The 22595-nt window shown below is 51.8% G+C and overlaps 1 protein-coding gene across 2 annotated transcripts in view; it reads right to left on the reverse strand.

The window, feature by feature from the left end:
• The window catches only part of SNX29 (sorting nexin 29), a 476114-nt gene that overhangs the window by 120202 nt on the left and 333317 nt on the right, over positions 1–22595 (reverse strand). For both annotated transcript variants that reach the window (XM_080829802.1, XM_080829803.1), the window contains exons 17-18: positions 12604–12659; positions 8252–8333 (exon numbers count right to left, since the gene is read on the reverse strand). In XM_080829802.1, the coding sequence (XP_080685928.1) occupies positions 8252–8333; positions 12604–12659 (138 nt within the window). The remainder of the gene's footprint in view (positions 1–8251; positions 8334–12603; positions 12660–22595) is intronic.

Consider the following 22595-nt stretch of genomic DNA (forward strand, 5'->3'; position numbering starts at 1 on the left):
AGCACTCCTACACATGGGTAATGAAGCGATGAACGATGCCATGAAACAACCAGGAAAGACATCTACAGACAATTCACACGCACACAAAACACAAAGGGCACGTTAAAGCAAAGACATAAGCCCACCCTCCCGGGCAGTAAGGAAAATGCAAATTCAAGCATCAATGAAATGTACTCTTTTCCCTCTATCAGAATGGTGAAATTTTCAAGATTGCTAATACCCGATGATGGCTAGGACAAGGGGACAGAACATTGTTTCACCTTGTTGGTGTGACTGAAAACTGATTCAGCCTTCGGACGAGCAATTTACCGAGGCCTATTACAATAAAAAACGTATACATTCTCCCCTTTCGCAAATTCCCTTCTAGCTACTTATCCACAAGACACGGCGACAGTTCGTACAAAGAGATCTGTACTAGAACAGTCTGGCAGCTTTGTTGGCTATGGCCAGGAAATGAAAATCTAAATGTCCAGCATCAGAATACTAAGTAATGGTTCCCTCATTCTAGGAAATAACGTGCAGAAGTTTAAAAGGAGGAAGGGAGGGAGAGATTTGTGTACTCAAAAGGAAGGCATGCATCATAGGGTCCCATTTACGATCAACAACAGAAAAACGTAACAGCTTTCGAGGGATCCATGTAGAGCAGCAATTGTCAGCCTAGGGCGATGATGACCCCAGGGGATGTTTGGCAATGTCTGGAGAGCTCCTGGGCTGTCACAGCTAGAGGGACAGTATGGCTGGTGACTGGGCAGCGGCCAGGGACGGTGCTCAACAGCCTTCAAGGCACAGGCGAGCTCCCCCCACGAACAAAGAATTCTCCCCTCAGAGAAACTCTGGCATAAAGGTGTCTTCCACACAGCTGGCTCTGGAGGCAAGTCTGTGCCGTGCACAGCCTAAAGGCTCCCAAGGACGTGTGCTGGCACCAGGCCCCCTTCTGCTGCTAAGAGTGTCCTCACTGCCCTTGGGAGAAATACCCCAAATCCTAGTGATCGAAGGTTTAGAAGGAGGTGTAGAATCTGAAAGCACGCCATCCGCTCGGACACAAGCCCCCGCAGACAGGGCTAGGACCACACCACCACGAGTCTGCACCGGTCCTAGGAATGCTGCGGGCCCGGGAAGAGACCTGGGTCTCCTCTGCTGGGCTCCGCTGAGCTGAGGAGATGTCAGCACGTCTGTGCGCGCAGACAGAGCCAACACTGGGGAAAAGCTACTTCCTCAAAAGATGGGAGACGGAATCCTCATGACACCAAGTCCCTGGAATTCAAGCGTGTCTGCCCTTGGTATTTTCCGTGAGGCAAGCCAATGAACACCTTCCGTTACGTTTCGTTAGGACTCCCAGCAGTTTCCGTCCTCTGAGTAACTGAAAGCTGTCAGCAGGAGGGGACAGGGACAAAAGCGGAAAAACGATGTGTCTGTTTTACGGAAACAGCAGCTCCCAAGTCCCCGAGATGCCCCCCACCCCGTTACTGTGGGCGCGTGACAACACTAAGATCTCCTCCTACAGGTGGGGTTTTCCACCACTGGTTTTGAACATATAATACATGTATGCGCGAAGTGTGTCCTTAAGCAAAGGGCTTATGTAACAGAAAACGTAGAGGTGGCTTATGTGTCACAATCCCTGCCCCCCACCTCTGCTGTCCTGAACAAAAGCTCCCAGCATGAATGCCAGAGACACACAGAGCTTTGAGATCTATTTCCCGGCCTCCTTACCTGTGACAAGCAACACAAGTTCTTTGCTTTCAACACTTCTCTGGGTTGTGTTCCATGTAGGGGACCCAAGTGGCGAAGCCCCAGAGTTCTGCTCCAGTCTGGGCTGGTTTCAGTCTCGGTGTTATCTCAGGATTTAGTGTCCTGGTCAGAACAAGGGCGCTCAGCTCCTCTCCCACGCTGTCCCAGTTTGAGGAGCCGTGGCCGGGACGTGACCGGGATCACATCAGAGCATCACGCTGGGTCCAGCCGAGCGTTGTGCCCTGAGGGCTCTGCCATCCACGTCTCCAGGCCTGCTCAGACTCAGCCTCCACGACCACCCTCGACCAAGACACGGTTCCCCATGGAAACACGCCCGTGAGCCAGCGAACAGAAGGATCAGAATGGGGGCGGGGCACCTGGAGGCCAACCCCACCTGGATTCCAGTGGCAACAGACACCGAGGACGTACGTGTGTGAGTAAAGCCACTGGTCCAATCTGGTAACTGACTTAGATCCAAAACAGGACTGAATCCAGCACCAACCAGGCAGTCCCCAGCTGGCCAGACTCTCGGGTACTGGGGCCCGGGCACTGAACATTCCAGGCCTTGATGGAGTCTCGCGTCAACAACTCTGAGGGTACATACTGTTTTCTGAGCACTGGCCCCCCTCGGGTGGAAGAGCGCACGCGCTACGGAGCCTTGTGGAGTGTTACACTCCCCACCTTCCATTTCCGGGGCTTCAATGGGGGTCCCGCCTGCTCAGCTGACCCAGAAACTTTGAGGACAAAACTGTCTTGCTCCTTGCGGCCCATGGGGCAGCTGATGTGGAGCCCTTGATCAAGGAAATGCTAAAGAAAGGCTTTTTTGAACAAATGAACCTGCCCAGAGACGTTCACTGAACGGGGAGAGGGGGGGGGGGCGGGGAATTAGCCGGTATTTGCTTCCAGGTGTAACAGCTTATCCCAGGCAAGTGCTCTCAGATCACTGAAGGGGGTTTTCTCATAGTGGCGCGTCAGGCACGGCGCTCAACACTTTACCGGACGGGTCTGTAGTTCTGCGAGGCGAGCGGCCTTCGTCCCTCCCATCCGCACCCCTCCCTTCAGCCCTTCTCGTGAAAAGATGTTCGGTCTACTCAACAGCATCTGTCTGCCCCACTAGACTGTCTGCTCAGAGACGGCAGAAGTTAACCTTAGCAAACAGCTTTGCCTACCACTGGCTCTGTAGTTTCGCACAAGCCCGGCATACAGCAGGCGCTCCCTAAATAGCTGAGCCCGGCATACAGCAGGCCCTCCATAAAACAGCTTTGGGATGAAGAAAGGAATTGTACCGTCAAAGGAAAAAAAAATAGTTCTTCCTGCATGGGAAGACAGAAGCTATAACAGAATAATGGTGGCACGTATGTCCAAAGTGAGGAAAACAGCCTGTTTGGTTTTGGCTCTGTTGTCGCCTGAACCGGGCTCTGTCGGAAGCCCTCAGCGTCCACTAACAGCTGGAGGTTAACGTGCCGTGAACCTCAGAGGCGAGCAGGTGCTGGACTTGGTGGGGTGCAAAGTTCTCCGGGAAAGAGTGAGCAGGAGCAAAGGCCAGCGGTTCCAGGGTTTTGCCACCGCGCAGCACGAAGCCCCCGGGGACTGCGAGGACCCCGGGCAATCCCAGTGCCCAGCTGCCTTTCCTGCCGGCCTCTGGCACAGCGAGTGTGGCATGAGGGACCAGAGGCTGGGAGGGAGCAGCGTGTCTGCCTTGGGACCCATCCCCATCTCCCCGGTCCCGGAACGGTGCTGCTAGGGCAGGGGCTTCGCAGAGCCCACGACGCTGCGGCTGGGGGTCTGGATTCTGTTTCAGCCTCCTCTGCTTACTGAACCCCCGTCTGCACCGTCGCACGCGGAGTGAGCCTAAGCACAGAGCCGCAGGCATGGAACCCGAGGACCCTCGGGCAAAGCCTCTGGGGGAAGAGGATAAAAAGGAATGGCTGAGAAGCCCGGCGCCTCGAGAGCCACCACATCGCCCTTCTCCCCACCACCTGCGGCCTCACGCAGCCCTCCCAGGCCCTGTGATCTATTATTAACAGGAGAAACAATGGATTCCCCGTGTCACGTGTAAAAACTACGCTCCTCTGGAAGAAACCTTCAGAATGGCTGCCCAGGGGACACGATTTCCTTTTGGATGGGAGTTCCCCGGGCACTGCCATTCCTTTGAGCCAAGGGACACCCTGCGGTCTCCAGGAAAGGGGACGTATTCAAGAAGGGAAGAGCTTTGCTGAAACAAAGCGACATTCCTTTTTAATACAAAGGAGACCTAATTAGCTGGGTTGTGCAGACGGAATATCGTCCAGTAGCTAGTGCCGCCGGTGGTTAAGTTCAAAGGCTGAAATTAATCCCACATAGAGGACCGGTTTCGGCTGTACTTACAGCTCACAGTTCTTTTCAAAGGCGAAGACTTGAGGGTTCAGAAAGTAAGGGTACTGGCGGATTATTTCATACCAGTTTAGTGGCTGTAATAGTTGCTTAGGAGAAAAACAGGCAGGTGGTTCTTCTTCTTTTTTTTTTTAAAGGCCTGACCTCCCTTTATAAACACAACAGCAGAATATTCAAGACAGTGGACCTCAATCTTGTTTGGAGGTCAGGCGATTTGGGGAGTACGATCAAATAATCGCAAAGGTATAAACCAGGAACTGATTAACAACAAACGTAACTACCACACAGAAGTGACAGAAAATGGAGCTCACAAGCACAACGCTGTGTTAACACAGCGGGAAAGACGAAAACTTAGCAAGACCAGTTAGTAAACGGTTTCTGCCATTTTATTTGCTGCTGTTCAGTCATTTTGTCCCTGGCTAGTGTCCGCTGGCAGCCAAGCGTTAGCAGGGGCCAGAAGCGTCAGAAATATTCATGGATGATAGTTCTGGACATGGATTTTACTGGTGTTCTGAGAATTGTTCAAATGCTGCCATTTCCTCCAAGTGCCCAAATGTGCCTGGCCCCCATCTCGGACGTGGGGGCCAAGTGCGGAAAGCACAGCACTCGAAGGCACAAACCGTTTTTTAAGATCTTGCATTCAACCCTGTCCGAGGACGGCACCTCTCCCCAGAAACCCTTGTGTAAAACACAACTCCCGACCCCTTCCCACAATACGCAGTGAAAGCCCTGGCACCACCCACAGCGGGGAGCTAGCTTCGCTCACTGGCACCCAGAAGCTCCTTCTCCAAACCTCGCAGCAGGCTCTCCAGCATGATGCTACCTGTCCCCCTCGCCTCTCGGATTTTTGAAGAGCTCCAGCCTCATTCTCAGAAGTTCTGCCAACTGGGACCTTTTTGGAGAAACTACTACTTGGGCGAAAAACGTGTTACTGAGGGAGATGCTTCTCCGTGCCTCGCTGTCTCCTTGATAAGATGGTGATAAGAAGTGTTTGTTCACGGGGCAGGTGTGAGGGCTCAGTGAGCTACTGGACAGAATGCACACAGACCAGCCAGAGGCAGCGGCTGCTGTGGCTTCCTGGGGGGACTGTCACCATTAGTGAGCTACTGTACACTGTCCGTTCCCTCCACTTCACGTTTCCCGAACACGACTGGTCACATAGCGCTGCCCCAAACCCTTGCTGCTTGCATAATCATTTACATAGTGTTGCTTTGGTTTTTGCTTTTTTTTTTTTTAAACCAGACTAGCTTTGTTTCTTCTTAACTTTATTTTAAAAGGAACATGCATCACCGTGGTGGGTGGAAAACAGGATTCTGTGCCATAACTAGAAGGCAAATGTATAAATAAACACAGTAAAAACAAAACAACGTGTACGACCAGGCTCAGGTCTGTTCCTGGTGAGGCTCTCCGCTGGGGCGTTCCGGTCTCTGCTCAACAGCAAGACTGAAGAGCGCAGGTGGCATGGGGGCCACGCTCGGGGCCTCCTCCCACCCCGCCTGGGAACCCCAAGCCAGGGAAGAGCTGAAAAGGAAGTGGCTTCCTCCCTGCAGGATTTGGTAGCTCATGTCCAGCCTCTGTCTTTCTAAAGCCTGACCAAGCACACATTGAAGTAGCTGCCTCCCCACGCTCGGGCTGGAGACACTGTTCTAGCCCCCCAGCGCCCCAGAGAACTTTCTGCAGTGACAGAAATATCCTGTGTCTGTGCTGCCCCGCACAGTGGCCTCGAGCCGCGTGTGGCTGTTGAGCACTCGAATGTGACCAGCAGACTTGAGGAACCGCCTTTTTCATGTTATTATATTTTAGTTCATGTAAATTTAAATGGCTACACGTAGTCAGTGGCTGTTGTACTGGAAAGCCCAGATCTACCGAGGGAACCACACGTGCAGAGCCTTTCCTCTTGGCTCATCAAATGAACTGCTTCCTTTGGTAGGTTATGCCCTTGGCCCCTGTGAGGGGGATCTGATAAAGTGTGACAGCGATTTGTCACAGGGACGTAGTGGGGGACTGTCTCCTACATCCTTCAGTATTGTTTAATCTGAAGCCCCGTGCACAAGTTTCTCTCCCAGCTCCCTTTGAGGAGCTGACTTACTTTCTTCTCATTAGCCATGGTATTATCCAAAAGAGCCACCTTTCCATTTTCACACAGACCTCCAGGAAGCCCACAGGAAATTCACCAACCTATGAGAATGATCATATAGGGGCTTGTGACAGACATGTGCGATGTTCACAGTTTCCTTAATTCAAATTCTCCTAGTTCGCATTTTCCTGAACCCTGTTATCTCACTTTTTACTTCTATTTTATCATTCTTTTACAGGAATTTCTCTGGAAATTATCTCAACTCTTTAGGAGAGATATACAGAATGCACTTTTTTAAACTAACAAAAATAATGTCCAATGGTACCCTCATTTTAAATGAGTCTCCTTCTATCCAATATCGCTTATGATAAAAACACCGCAGGAGCGCCTGGGTGGCTCAGTGGGTTAAGCCTCTGCTTTCAGCTTGGGTCATGATCTCAGGGTCCTGGGATCGAGCCCCGCATCGGGCTCTCTGTTCTGCGGGGAGTCTGCTTCCCCCTCTCTCTCTACCCGCCTCTCTGCCTACTTGTGATTTCTCTGTCAAATAAATAAATAAAATCTTTAAAAACAAAAAAACAAAAAACACCGCAAACCAAAAGCTTTCTCCAATGTTTCCGAACACAAGCTCGGGTTTTGCTCTTAAGGGACCAGCCAGAAGCACTGTTAGCGAAGAGCAGAAACAGCGGCATTCCAGAGGTCACGTCGGGAAAGATTTCGGAGAGCCCGCCGTGTGAGACAAAGTGGCTCTGGCTGATGCGGGCGACTCCTGGACTGCACCCAGGAACGCTCCGAAGCCATGAAGGATGGGGCAGAGGGGCACAGATGCCACCGTGACCACCGTGGCAACCATCTCCCAGGCAACGGCACATGGGCTGTGTCCGTCTCATTTCATAACTGACTTCTAGACGCTACAACCTGCCAGACCCTGTCCTGGGCTGCGGGCGGGGTGGGGGTGGGGAGAGTCAGACATGAAAGGTCGAGGAAACCTCTCAAGTGAGATCACATTTTAATTTTGCTCCAAAACAAAGCTGTCGGCTTCACCCCTTCCACCCTCCAGGCAACGCCTTCCAGTTTTCTGATGACCACAAAGCAGAACTTCAAGTGAGAACTCAGGGAAGAGGGTTTTGGTTGGTTTGGCATTCGAGAAGAAAGACAACAAACAGGATACAAGGAAGTCCGTCATGTCTAATTCTCTTTTCAAGCCCCAGCTGAGAGCATCACAAACACTCAGGTTCTCCAACACTCATGAACCTGCTACTTACTAACTGCCGTTGTCCAGACCAACACGTAAACTAAGATCACTCTGGCGCAAGCTGCCTTGCCCTACCCCAGTGCATCGGTCCGTGAGGTGCTGAGATGCATGCGTCAGGCTAATGCCTGTGCCTATAAATCACACACCCGCCGACAGGCCTGCCCCCGAAGACCATGCAGGCCGAGCACTTGGGAACTGAGAAGCATCAAGACGAGAACATGGAGGTTACACAGGGTGCCAGACGTCCCTCAACCTGACAAGAGCTTTGCAAGGTAAGTGGTAGGACTGTCTCCGACCTACAGATGAGGAAACAGAGATTCACTTAAGGTTACAAAATGGAAACTGGGGCTCCTCTTTTCAAGCTCACTGTTGTTTTTTTTTTTTTTTTTCTTGGAGAGATGCTGAAACCTCCCAGATAGGCAGAGTGCCATCCATCAAGCTGATGAGAGCGCCGGCTCCAAGAGGACACCTGAGCAGGGGATCCAAGTGGCAAATGTCCGGCCACAGGTCCTAGCACACCTGAGGCCGCACTGATACCTGGACCCCGTGCTTGCAACACAAGTCGATAGACCCCATCTCCGGTCCAGCAGTCTGAGCTCAGATCTGCAGAGGCCACACCACGAGGCCTGACCGGCCCGAAAAAGCCGCACCTGGTCCCTCCCCTATGGATAATGGAAGGACCGCTTCCTCAGGGAGGCAGGGCAGTCGGAATGCCGCCTGAGTACAGCACTCCGCCACCGACAGGCAGTGGCACCACAGCGCCACAAACAGCCGTCCCTCCTGCCAGAGCGGGGACACCCACCTGAAAACCAGGGACTCACCTGATACACGTGGAAGGCGTTCGCCGCTTTGCCCCGGAGAAACACCGACGGGATCCACACGTTGATCAGTGCCCGGGTTGATCTGCCCAAAGGAAAGATCCAAAGTTGTCATTTTAATTTACCAAGAAAGTGAGAGGAAACCATCTTCTCTAAGAGGCATTACCCACAAGCTACTGACGACAATGGCCAGGGCACACAGGAGTCCACGGGACCAGTGTGAGCGTGCTCAGCCAGCCCCCAGCCTTGTTCTGTGGGGACTTGTGTGTGTGCCTGTGTGTTCTTTACATTCACAGTCTGAACTTCCAAACGAGCAAGGGCTGTCCTTCTGTTCTTACAACTGAGTCACCGTGACTCAGAATTTACCTGAACCCGTTTCCTCATCTGAAAAAGGGGCTGATAATCAGAAGCCTCCAGGCGGCTATGAGGGTCACATGCGCTGATGACCACCCAGAGGAGTCACGCCCCCTCCTGCCTGTGCTGGCTCTAGACCCTGGCACCCCTTTTTAAGATCAGACTCCGCAAAAAGGCTCAGGAGCCTCAGGACGTGCATGGCTAAGCAAGCAACAGCTATTCAGGGTGGGGAAGGGGAAACCCGGAGGGCAGGCACAAACACCCCTCTTGCAACTTTCCAGAAACACTGTATAGCTCCAGTAAGCCAAGACTTAAATTCAAGTGCGAATCATTTACTGAGAACCTACAATGCAGTACTCGACGCTTTTACCTACAGTAACCCCATTAGTCCTCACAGGATATTTAAGGGGCCTTCAAGGGTCACTCTGGTTCTGTCAGTTCTGCGAGTTTTGTCTTATGAGATGACTTGACCCAACTGGGAGTCTCTGGGTCCACGCACCCACCACCGCTCATCTTCCACCAGCGGAATCCAAGGCTCGAGGACAGATGCGCCGACCGTCGCTAATGCTTGAAAATCAGCCCTAGCGATCATCAAAACGGTACTGCACAATTCCGGAAGGGCTGGGAGGTTCCAGTCCCGGCCTCTACTTAGAGTCATTCCAGGGCTAAATGCTTTTCCCTGAACTCTCCTCCTCTCTCAAGAGCAGCTCCTAGCCACGCGCCAGCCTCCTGTACTTAGAAGACAACTGGAGATGGTGGAAGATTCCGTGACTCAGTGGCCTCCCCATCTCTACAGCGGAGAGCAGTTTAGTTTCACAAAGAAATGGTTCTCCCCTGAAGCAGCATTTCCTTCTAAGCTCTGAGATGAGGTGCTAACCTCCTTCAGGGGACAAGATAATTCATCACTTCCTCAGAGCTCCGAGTAAAAACTGCAATTCTGAGCCATCAAGTTGGCTTGTACCTGTAAGGGCTTTCCTCCTGGAAAGGTCCCCCAGATTGTACCGGGGCCTAAGTGCTCCCCTTACATTTCGGTCAAGGGGGTGGGTGCAGTGCAAAAACGTACCAAACAATCTGCTTGTCATTAACCTTCCTGACTGGCAAGGGCGAGACACCCTGGGCTGCCTCAGGCATCTCTCCCTTGCAGGGCATTGTTTCCATTTCAGAGCATTGTTTCCATGACTGGGGCACTGGAGTGGCACAGTTGGTTAAATGTCTGACTCTTGGTTTCAGCTCAAGTCACGATCTTAGGGTTGTGGGATCAAGCCCTGCCTCAAGCTTGACACTCAGTGCGGAGTCTGCTTCCGATTCTCTTTCCCTCTCCCTCTGCTTCACCTACTTGTAATCTTTCTCTCTCTCTCTCTAAAATAAATAATCTTAAGAAAAAAAAAAAAAAAGACTCAGTTGGTTAAGTGTCTGCCTACAGCTCAGGTCATGATCCCCGAGTCCTGGGATCAAGCTCTGTGTCGGGCTCCCTGCTCAGCAGGGAATCGGCTTCTCCCTCTCCCTCTGACCCTCACCTCTGCTTGTGTTCTCGCATTCTCTCTCCCTCTTTCAAATCAGTAAATTTAAAAAACCATTTAAAAAAAGAAAAGAATTGTTGGAGCACCTGGGTGGCTCAGTCGGTTAAGCCTCTGCCTTCAGGTCAGGTAATGATCTTAGAGTCTGGGATCGAGTCCTGCATCAGGCTCTCTGCTCAGCAGAGGAGTCGGCTTCTCCCTCCGCCCTGCTCACGTTCGCGCTCTCTCTCAAATAAATAAAATCTTAAAGGAACGATTTACATGACCATCTCTCTCCTAGACATTAATTCTTATGTTCATTCTTTCATTTGTTTCTTCGTGCATAAAGCAAGCACTTACTGAACACCTACTATGCATCAGTCACTACTCCAGATCCTGGAGATGGAACAAGGAAGCAGGCAGACACAGTCCCTACCCTCAGGGAGAGGGAGAGAGACCATCCCCTCAACGATTATTCCACTACGGTCCAGGAGGACACTTTGTGTAACTGCCATGTTTTTAAGTTTACAGACACTTGTATTGTGGCCTACTGTACGGTCTAGCCTGGAGAATGTTCCAGTACACTGAAGAAGAAAGTGTCCTCTAGTGAGGGATCTCCATGTGCCTGTTGGATCGAGCTGGTTCACAGGTTGTCCGAAGTCCTCTGTTTGCTTGCCGGTCTCCTCTCTAGTTGTTCTACTCAACACGGAAAGTGGGGTATTGAAGTTTCTGGCTATTTCTCCCATCGTCTCTGTCAACTTTCACATTGTGAGTTTTGGGGCTCCGTTGTTAGGTACATACATGTTTCTAATTGTTAAGAGACATCATTTAGGTATCATTGTTGTTAGTGCCACCAAGGAATCCTGGATCCCAGGACAGGGACAGGCGCTGGTCGGGGGCGGGGGGCTGAGGTGTCACTTGGGTCGGAGGCATCACACAGGCTGAGGCTAGACAGGTGCTTCGGGCAGGGGGGTTGACGTGTGTGAAGGGCACAGCCCAGATCAAGTCTGCTTCGGTTGGAATCCTGGCTTCCATGTGTCATCTGGAGGACAACACCCATGTTGCGGGGCTGTCAAGGGGGCTCAGCGGGTGAGAACAACGCCAGGCACAGAGGACCTGGTCTGCGAGGAACAATCCTGAGCAGGAAAGACTGGATGAGTCAGAGGAGTCGCAGTGGCCTCTGTGCAAAATACGTGAGGGACTCTGGCCTCCCTCTTGTGAGAGTAAAATGGGTGCTTCCCTCTGGCTTTAGAGGAGATGCACAAGCCCAAGGGAGCGGCTGCAGATCTCCGGGAGGATGGAGCCGGACCAGGCAGTGGCTGCTTGAGGGCGGGGCTGTGGCTTGCTCGTGTCTTCCATCAGGGACCTGGCATGACCCCTCCCCACAGGAAGTGCCTGATGGATTTTGCTGTAATGGTGAGCCTTCTGTCTCACAACAGTCTCTGAAACCCTCCTCTACAGCCCTCACCTCTCTGCCCAGCTTGTCCCGACCCCGGCCCCCCACCAGGCTGCCATCCCATAATCCTCTTCATGCTGTACCCCCCCACCACAGGCCCATGGGAGGCAAGCTCACCCCTGATTTCGATCCTTCATGGCTTCACCTCACGTCAACCCCCTCACCCTACACCAGCCTGACAGCCGCCCAAGGACCGAGCAGCCTCCTGAACCCTCAGCGTTTTGCATCACCTCCCTGTCACTGCCACCACTGCCCTGTGAGGTGGGTAGCGTGACCTTCACTGTATGAATGAGCAACTTGGGCTCAAGGTCTAGAGGTTTGCCCAAGGTCATGCCGGTGTGAGACTTGTAGCCGGGATGGCCGGGAAGGTCAGCCTGGCTCTGGTCAATGCTCCGAGGCCCGGCCCTAGCCCTCCAAAGGCAGGTTTAGCCCCGATGACACCTTCTCTCTGGCTGGGCCACCTTCTGCTTGGGACAACTGAGTGACAGCAGAGAGAGGCTCTGTTGGGCTCTAACCTGGGACCCCCTCCGCTGGCTTTAGCAATCCAAGGGGACTACCTGTCCAAACCCCAAGGCATCCTCATCTGCCAACTGAGTACTTCAGGAGTTTACTGTCAAACACACCAGAGAGAATCACATCCAGTAACAGATCAGACCCATGCCCCAAACCACTGCTGTTTCCAGTAACTCAGGGGTTGTAAACTCCAATTCCCCAGCACAGTGTGTCCCTCAGCTCCCACTGCGGCCTGCTAAGGAGTGGAGACTTTTTTTTTTTTTTTAAGTGAAATGTACATGTTATATGATAGCTTCCAAATCCTAAATGTTGACCCCAAAAATTAATTGTTTCCCAATACCCAGCAACAGAAGTAAGACACATCTGAAGGCTAGACTCGGGCTGCAGGCAAACAACTTCTCACCTCTAAGATATCAAATCAGCCCGTGCACCCTGCAACAGTGATTTTAGTATCCCCCTGTGGTCTTCTGGGACACAAGCCAAACAACAGAGTCCTATTTCTGAAGGCCCCTGGTGGGCAGATGCCGTGGACTTACATTTCAAAATCCGACAAACTCTGGTCTTCAGACGTTTGACTCAAATCTCCGGGCACCTGCCATCGGGATAGGGGGAAGGGAGAAAAAAAAAACGCATCTTGGTTACTGCGGTTTTGCACCATCACGCAAGAACTCTGCCTCTCAGTGCTCCCTGAACATTTCCTGTTCAGACCGAGGTGAAAACGCAATCACTGGGAAAGCACAAGTGATTTTGTGGAAGGACGGTTAGTGACGGTTGTTCTGGTAATGAAAACACGGCACGGTGAGGGATCCCCATTCTCTTCACGGAGAGAGGACCACCAGTCCTATTGAGATAATAGCAGGCCCGCAGAATCATGTAATTCTGCAGCTCTAAAGGCCTGATTAGGATCTGAGATGCGAGAGATCAAATGAGCAGTGGAAAAAATATCCACTGTCACCGCGATGAACATCGCACACACAGACACACCTAGGACATCAACACGAAAGGCCAGCGTCGGCTCCAGACGGCTCTCCCCTCGCCGCCTGTGAGGCAGGAGCAATTTAAGGCGGCACACAGCTGTGGCTGCTGACTCAGACGGGCCCCACGGGAGCGGGATTGGGTGAAAGACGCGGCACCGTCTGGCCGGATGGCAGGCACGACGTCAGGCAGACCGCCAAACGCTCAGCACTAGTGGCTGCTCCAGAAATGGTGACACTACAGTCACGTCCGAGGACGGAGCTTCTCATCAACTGGAAGGATGACGATGGGAACCGGGAGGACCAAAGGGAGGCTGAGGGCTCTCGAGGGCAAGAGCTCGCACTTCGCCCCGCACCTGTCAGAGCTTCCGTGTTACTTGCCATGTTCGTCCGTTTCCCTAACAATTTCAGGGAGGGGCAGGGCCCCGCCCCCCCAACACACACACACACACTTCACAGATGAGGAAACAGGCTCAGGGAGGCTGAGACCTTGCCCAAGGCCACACCTGCAGGAAGCGGATCTGAGTTTAGGTCTGTCCAACTTCAAAGGGTCTTCTGCCCCAAACCCTCAGCAAAGGCAGGGAAAACCAGCTACAAGGTAGAAGGTGGTAAAACCTGAACCCTTCCCAGGGGGCTGGACACACAGAAGGTAACCCCCTCTGAGGCAGGAGAAGGCCATGGTTATGGAGGCTGTGCTCAGGGGGCACACCGCTCAGGGTCAACCCCTGCTCCAGCTGTTTCCGGCCCTGTGGCCAGGAGACAACACCTGTGCCATACTGTCCTCACGTGTCAAAGAGGCAGGACAGTCCTACACCTCATAGGGTCGTTCTGAACACAAAACATGCCACCTGCAGATTATGCACAACAGAGCCTGAAGGTGGGGCGTTCTCAGGAACTGCGCACTGTACAAATCACTTGGCAATTACTGAGAAAAGCAGGGCGTTCTGTCACCCTTGACACCAACAGAGAATTTGTCCCATCAGCCCAAAGGGTATCTCTCACCCCACATACGGCAGCCTGGAGCGAGAAGCACCCCACCTGAGCCCCTCGTGTGTGGAGCTAAGCAGTAACAATGGGCTCCAAGAGCAGCTTTTGCTAACAAGCCGCTATTGAGCGATTCCTCCAAACCCAGGAAGGAAAAATCCTGCCCACTGCCAATCTGAGAAAAGCTCAGTTAAAAAAAAAACAACAAAAAAACAGGCACAGTTTGGTGCTCCGAAGGGGCACGTGCACCCGAATGTTTATAGCAGCAATGTCCACAATAGCCAAACTGTGGAAAGAGCCTAGATGTCCATCAACAGATGAATGGATAAAGAAGATGTGGTATATATACACAATGGAATACTATGCAGCCATCAAAAGACATGAAATCTTGCCATTTGCGACGACGTGGATGGAACTAGAGGGTATCATGCTTAGCGAAATAAGTCAATCGGAGAAAGACAACTATCATATGATCTCTTTGATATGAGGAAGTGGAGATGCAAGGCGGGGGGGTTGGGGGGAGGTAGGGAAAGAAAAAATGAAAAGATGGGATTGGGAGGGAGACAAACCATAAAAGACTCAATCTCAAGAAACAGACTGAGGGTTGCGGGGGGGAGGGGGGACGGGAGAGGGTGGTGGGGAAATGGACATTGGGGAGGGTATGTGCTATGATGAGTGCTGTGAAATGTGTAAACCTGGCGATTCACAGACCTGTACCCCTGGGGATAAAAATACATTATATGTTTATTAAAATAAAAAAATTTAATAAAAAAAAAAACAGGCACAGTTTAAAAAAAAAAAAAAAATCTGGGCTGGGGCTGAGTGTGTCTCTGCTGTGAGGGTGAGCATCATTTTCCCGTGGACGGCTGGCCAGAGAGGCGGTTTCATCTACTAGGGAAGCCATGAGGCCGCATCCACAGTCCCTGCATCAACATTCTCTGACCCAGACAGCTCACGCCCAGGATCTATCTACACAAAATAATCCAAGACACGGACCAGGATTTACAAAGACCATTCCTCCTTCCATTGCTCAGACACGTCGAAAAATTTTTTTTCGAACAATCTAAAGGTCCAACGATAGAGAAATGATTCAGGAAATTATAACATGTCTGTATGAGATGGCCAGATTAAAAAAAAGGGGGGGGGAGTTACACATGCACACCCGTAAGGGTACAAGCATAATAACAGTTCTGGAGAAATACATAAGAAAACCAACAGAGGCCATCATTGCTAATGCCGTAGGAGTGGGAATGCGGAGAAAGAGGCTGAATTTTCATTTGCTGTATTTCCATTAAGATTAAAAAAGTGTATCTTTTGAATCCATTGCTTTAGAAAACAATTTTCAATGTGATTTGAAGAACAAAACAGCCTTCCGTGTGCTGTAATGAGATCTCCAGGACAGATCAAGTGAGAGCCTAAGCAGGGTGCAGACGGCAAGTCTAACACGCTACCTGGGGCGCCAAATCGGAGAGTTAAGACTATCAAGTTGTGTTCGTTTTTACATAGAGAAGCATTAGCAGTGACCTTGAAGACACCTAGAAAAGGGGCACCACGCAGGCACCAGGGGGTGGGAGTGGCGGCCTCCACAGCAGGTGCACACACTGGAAAGGAAGCTTTTTATTAAGCATTCCTTTGCATCGCTGGAGCTTTGAAATAATGTACTGCCAATTAAACATTTAAATAAAAACCTATTATCTCACCAAAAGAGGGTTTCTGATAAATTTTTAATGGCACAGCAAACAGCTCCTGGTCTCCGTGGGAGCTGCACATGCCCAGTGTGGGTACCTCTGTGACTTAGGATGTCCCCGTATCAGTGAGGTGAGAAGGAAGCAGGTCGGAAGGATGACCCTGGCAGAGCTCAGGAGAGAGAGGGCAGACGGACGTGTGGGATGTATCTGAACTTTCCTGTGCTGTCTCGGATGAAAGTGCCTGTGTGCCTGACTCGTGTAACCATAAACAGACATCTATTATATACTAAGTATCTCTCGTATTACTGTGTAGAGTAAACAAGATACTCTTTCCAACCCACCCCCGCCACAAAAATGCACTTGCAGTGCAGAAAGCCAGAACATAGTGACTTTGCCTTCCAACGCTCTTCTCTCACTCAGGCAGGATGGAAAAGGACAAAGGGGAGGCTCGGAAGGCACGTCGCGGAACAGACATCCCCTTGGCGCTTCCTCGCAGAGCCCCGTGGACGTGGCCAGGACTCTAGCACCTTCTCCCGCATGGCTGTGGGGCGGCTCCTGGCCTCTCTTCTCTGAGCCTACCTGCCCGCACCCGGGTCTGGGGAAGGTTGTTTGTGCATGACGCGAGAAGCAGGGAAGCAGACTGGGGGAGGGGTCCCCGGGGCTCTGAAGACACGTGCCGCACTGTTAACGCACATCACGCCGCCGCCTTTAGCTCTACCTCATTTCAGACTGGACGTGAACAGAGCTTGGGCCCAGGGAATCACGTGAGGGTAAAGGGTAGGTTCTGACTGGGCTGACCCCACAGAGCTGAAGGGAAAGGGTGACCAGAAGAACTCAAGTAAAAGAGGTGAGGGTTTTAAGGACAGACATCACTTTACAATGCTAAGAACAAAAAAGCTTCTTCTAAAATGATCCATTCTCAGAAGGCATTTTCTTCTTCACGGATAAGTTAACCCTCAGGGATGCTGATTTTTAGGGAACATTTTGGACAATGGATCTGTGTGGTTGGGAGGCGTTAAACCCTCCTGAATGAGGAGCTTTTCTTCTCATTACGTGGCATTATCGGCATCAGCGAGCCAGGAGACATTGACGTGTCTCGGTGGGTTCCGGGGAGGCTGGCTGGAACAGAATCTGTCACCTTTCCAAACTCCGGAATGTATCTAGCAAATCAGGCCAAGCTCGACAGCACCTGCAGGCTGATCACCGATACCCAAACTTAGAGCAATTCTAACATTTTGTCTTTTCATGCTGTCTGTCCGGACCGGTACCACCTGTCATTACAGTCCTCATCCAGAAAGCTCATTTTACTCCACAGTCTGGAATGAAAAAAGTGTGAGGCAGGGAGTATTTTGTAAGAAAAATCAACTTTCTATTGCCACAGGCCACAAACACCCCTTGTCACACCCCTGAAGCTGCAGGCGATCCTGGAGGTCGGACCTGGGACTTAGCCCATTTGCTTCACCCTCAGCTGGGAACATAAAAAAGTGGTGAGCAGCATGGATGCCCTCCTTCCCTCCTCCCTGCAGGCAAGGCAGGTCCCATGCAGCCTGTGGCCTGGGGACTCACACAGCAGTATGCGGGGACAGGAAAGGCCGAGTCCGTTCCGGGAGGAACAAAGAACCCATGATTCCTGGGTCCTCCTGGACAAATAGCTCAGGTGTTACAGACACATGGATGGGGAGGGACAGGTGAGACTCACAGAGAATCCGCTTCTGGGGTGCATCAGCCAAGAAGCTCCCCCCATCTCTCCTGACTCAGGATTTCCTGGGTCTCTGGTTGGGGGGATGGTGGGAACAGCTAACCACAGCCCCTCACGATGCCAACATGGAATTCAGACACTGGTTTACCCTAGTGCTCTGACTGGGAACTCTTCAAGCCTAGGATAAGAGCTTAGATAACAGAGATTCTGCTAAAAAGAATGACAGTTGCGCTGAGTAAATGCTTATTTAAATAGGAAGGGAAGGAGGGAGGAAGAGAGGTAAGAACTGATCAGGCAACTGCCGGCACCACAGGAAAAAGTCTACCTCCTTCTACTTCTAGAATCAGGATCCGAGCAGGGGCGGCCAAGGTGGACACAGAACACTCCCCTTCCTGGGAGCCGCCCTCACTCCCAGTCCTGGGGGGCTGCGAACATACACACACCACCACCAGGCATCGTCAAAGGCTGCCTGCTTTACACAGTGCCTTTCCATCACAACTCTTCCTACAGCCTCCTCCTCACAGCCCTGTGAGCACAGGCGTCCCTCCCATTTCTCAGGCAAGGACAAGAGGGTTCGGTGTGGATAAATGGAAGAATCAGAGACGCCATGAGGTCAGCACCAACTGCCAGGAGAACGGGTGTGCCATCCTGGATGTTCGGCACCGTGGAGCCCCGGATGGCGGCAGCCCCAGTCGTCAGAGGGAAACCACTCAGCGGAGCACCAGGCAGCCCAAAAAGCAACGTTCTCAAGGCCACTCAGCTGGTAAGTGACAGAGGTGGGAGTCAAATGCAAGTGGGTCTGGCTCCAGAGTCTACACTTTTTGTCACCAAGCTATGCTGCCTCCCGCTCCAAAGTCCTCGGTCTTTGCATTTTGCTTCTGCATTCTGGGAACCGCAGAAACTGAATTAACCCAGATCCACAGTGAGGAGGCTCTGCTGGTGCAGAGAGCTCTGATGCAGTGAAGAAGGTCCCCGAAGACTCAGCCGCTCAAGAGTAGATGTGCACAGGGCGCCTGGGTGGCTCAGTGGGTTAAGCATCTGCCTTCGGCTCAGGTCATGATCCCAGGGTCCTGGGATTGAGCCCCGCATCGGGCTCTCTGATCAGCAGGGAGCCTGCTTCCCACCCCTCCCTCCTGCCTCTCTGCCTACTTGTGATCTCTGTGTCAAATAAATAAATACAAATCTTTAAAAAAAAAAAAAAGAGTAGATATGCACAGGTGTACACATGCGTCTAAAACCCTACACTTTTCTTACCGCCTGTCTTCTTTGATACCACAGGGTGATTTCTGGGCAGGCACCAGGCCTAGAAGAACAAGGCATGAGCCTGACCCAGTCCGAGGCGGCCGGCTCTCACCCCAGGAAAGCCCAGGTCCTTTCCCATGTTTGCATATACACGTCAGCCTGCAGACTCCAAGCAGAACACATCAAGTCTCCATGGACTAACGGAAAATCGGGCATTTTGACCATGAGGGAGGCTCCCACCGACCGTCATGATGTCACCCGGCTTCAACAAACCCTGGTTTCCTCCTCACTTACTTGTCTCTGACAACCTCTGAGTGCCCTGTTAGAAAGAATCCACAAAGACGAGGGGACCCCCGCCCAACATGTGTTCAACACCTACCATGTGCCAACGTATTCACACCTTTAATCCTCAAGCAAGAATTCTCTCAAGTCACATTCCCATACTCCCTTCTCCCAACGTGTCGGTACAGCCGGCCCTTGTCTCACCCTTCAAGACTCAGCTAAAATACACATTCCTAGGAGACAGCTGCCCCGATGGGCAAAACTAAGTGCTCCCTATTATAGCCAACTCTCCGATCATCTCCGGATCGTGCTGTGCAGCCGGCCGCCCTCCCTGGGAGTGGGAGGACGCACGCCCCGGGACAGACGGCGGCCTAGCCCCGTGCCTGGCCCAGCATGGACACGGAATCAGTATTTGTGACAGATGAAATGAATGATGATATAAGCTGTATTTCCACACTGAAATGTCGATCTATTTTGAAACTGCTTTGTGGCAAATTCACCATCTTCATGCATGAGAAGGATAACTTGGTCTAAAGATTAGAAAAATCAAAGGAAGAGAATTGTCATCTCTCTCTTCTAATTACACGGCTCTCAGATTTACGGTTCAGAAAAAAAGGCAAAAGGCAGATATCACAGAGCAACCAATCTCTGTCCCAATCACGAAATGACACCCATGATTTATGCTTGCCAGGGTCACTTTCTCCCTCATCGATCTTTGCAAATAGCCTCTCCTTAAGCAATTAGCCCTCACTTTGCACTGCCAAAAACGACCACTATTTCCCGGCTCCCCCACCCCAATTTCTCATTTAAAAAAAAAAAATAAGGAACAAAATGTGCAATGGCACGGCTGTCTTCCAGCGTGGCCGGCCAAGGCAGAGGATGGATGGGCTCCGGCCCATGCTCTGAGCACTGGGTCGGCCTGGGCTTTCTGGGCCCACAGGAGGCACCCAGCCCAGGTCTGGACCACGTTCAGGCTTCTGGATTTATCTGTTCATTTGTTGTTTTGTTCTATGAACAATGAGAGGCATTCTGTGGTTTAAAAAAATCAGCTGAGGTCCAAGACTCCGTTGTGAGTAAACCACTGGCTTTACAAGACCTTTCAGGAGTTTTCGAGACTATCATCTGGGAGCCCCGGAAACGTGAACCAGTGTGCACTGCGACACTTCTGTGAATTCGGTTTTGATGGGTCAGTTTCTCCATAAAGACTATGAGGGTCTCAAGGACAGTATTTCCAGAACCCACGGCGGTATCAGGCACACACTAGTTGCTCAGTAAATGTTGGAGCAAAAGGAATTTCAGGGAGAGGAAAGTGCCCAGTCAACTAAGGATGAACATCAAGTTTCTCTGCGAGTAATGGAGATGCGCGGATGACAGAAGCAGCCCAGCTCTGCCGGGACAACACGGCGGCACCGTGGACAGCAGTAAGAGCCAGGGGGGCTGGCAGCGAAATGGCTCCATAAGATGGTACCAGCAGAGCCCAGCGGCACAAGTACTAGAACAGCACGGACCTCCTCTGCTAACATGAAACGACCTCCTGGATATGACAGCAAGTGACAAGGGCAAGACCCAAAACAACAGGTCAGATAAAGTTCTATTTTCATCAAGAAGCCAGAAGACAGACACGCATTCACGTTAACCATTTCCAGAAAGACACCAGAAACGGCCAACCATGGATGCCTGTAGGGGGAGGGCTCTGAAAAGCAAGGGCGTGAGGAAGACAGAGGTATTTTTTACTGTACAACTTTATACCTTATCAAGTTTTACTATGTTCAAGAGTAGTTACCCTTTCAAAAAAATAAATGTCACAACCTTGAGATTTTAAACTAAAGGGGAAACTTATTGTGTCTGTGATGGGGGGAAAAGCAAAACAGCGACTAAGTCTGAGGTAGGAGGTGGGGACCGACCGGGAAGGCGCATCGAGGAACATTCTGGGTGACGGCAAAGTTCTGGGTCTCGGGCCGCACAGGTGCAGGCACTTGTCAGAACACAGAGAGCGTGCAATGAGGATGTACCGATAACCAGCAATTTGCTGTGAAATCCATTTAAGAAAAGATGAACTGATAGGGTATAAAGGGCAGGAGGGAAAGCGGGGGACAGGGGGATACAAGGAAAAGCAAGGACAGTGAGCTGGTAATGGCGGGATGTTCGTGGTGGGTGTGCAGGTGTTTACAGTGAAATTAACAGAGCTGTTTCAAAATTTTCCGGTAGAATGTTGGAAAAAATAAGTTCTGATCAACTGGATGATCAAATGAATGACTGAATTACCTTTCTAGTCTCGGCCCAGAAAAATGACACTATGTCCCTGTCTTACAAAGAGGCTATCACAGGATCCAGCTTAAAAACGTGGGAGAAGCAGCATTAGAGAAGCGCGTCGGATGATTAGGAAAACTACTTTGTGTTTCTGGATTCTGAGTTACCAGCAGTATTTATCAGCTTTTTAGAGATGAAAACATGCTGTGATTTCTTCATCAGTAAATAATATTTTAAGAAGGGCTAGATTGGGACTTCGGTCAGCTGGGACTGAGTTCTGACTTCACAGTGTTACCTCAAACAAGCCACCGCCTTTCTCTGAGCCCCACTTCCTCCGGTACAATGGGGCAACTGAGGCTGTCCCGTGGGACAGCTGTGAGGGGGCCCCAGGGGCCCCCTCAGGACCCACCCTGCCAGCGCCTGGCAGAGAACGAGAGCCTGTTAAGCAGCAGCTGCTCCCGTTTGTCCTGGGTGGAATTCAAGGGTGCTGCACAGAGAGAAGGCTGGGACCCAGCACACACTGCCCCACGAGTGAGCCAACTTCTCCAGTCCATGGAGGCAAACACCTGCCAGCCGTCCAGACACTGAGTCCACAAACTGTACTAAGTTCCTCTTAAGGGTCAGACACCTTGGCACCAGGGGGGCGGCAGCCAATGGGAGACACAAAGCCTGGGGCTCACGTGGCATCCAGTCCAGCAGGGGAGACCGTCTTCAGACAACCTACTGACACTGTTATGGTGTGCAAGTCCGTGGAGAAGAAAAGGGACAGCTAAGGCGTCTGGGAGGCGGACAGGGCCAAGTGATGTGGAGGGAGGGTTGCTGGAGAGGAGGCTGAAGCACCAAGGGAAAACAATGGGACTCTGGTCCTTGCGCAAACAGCGAGAAGCCCCCAAGGGGAGGTAAGCAGGGGAGAGCCCGGGCTAGCTGGCATGTTGCTTAGTCCCTCCGGAGGCAGAGTAGTGCCTGGGAGGCAAGCAAGGGGCAAGAGCCAGGAGCCACACACTTCTCACGGACACACGCACCCCATCTCGACGGCACGCATGAGGGGATCTGCCCACAGCCTTTCCACCCACAGACGTGGCCAAGTACAAATCGACAATGGTCTCCAGTTTCTCTAGGCTTAGCTTACTAAGATGTGAAGCAATTCTCAAGAATCCTCAGCCAAACTCTAGGAAAAGACAGAGGCCCATCACCACGAGCCAGGAGCACCAACTAACCCAAGCTCACTCCTGCTACAGACGAGGACCGAGAGGCCTGAGGAGGAAGGAATGGCCCCGTGGGGGCTATGTCTCTTGGCTGCAGGCTCCTACGGCCTCACACCACACACAGGGTTCTTACCGGCTCCTGGAAGGTTCCTGGGATTTGAGTAGCCGTCCCCAGAGCTTCGTGGCCACAGGCCCCCGTGCCCC

This window comes from Martes martes (genome assembly GCF_963455335.1).
Source record: "Martes martes genome assembly, chromosome: 18".
Classification (NCBI taxonomy): domain Eukaryota; kingdom Metazoa; phylum Chordata; class Mammalia; order Carnivora; family Mustelidae; genus Martes; species Martes martes.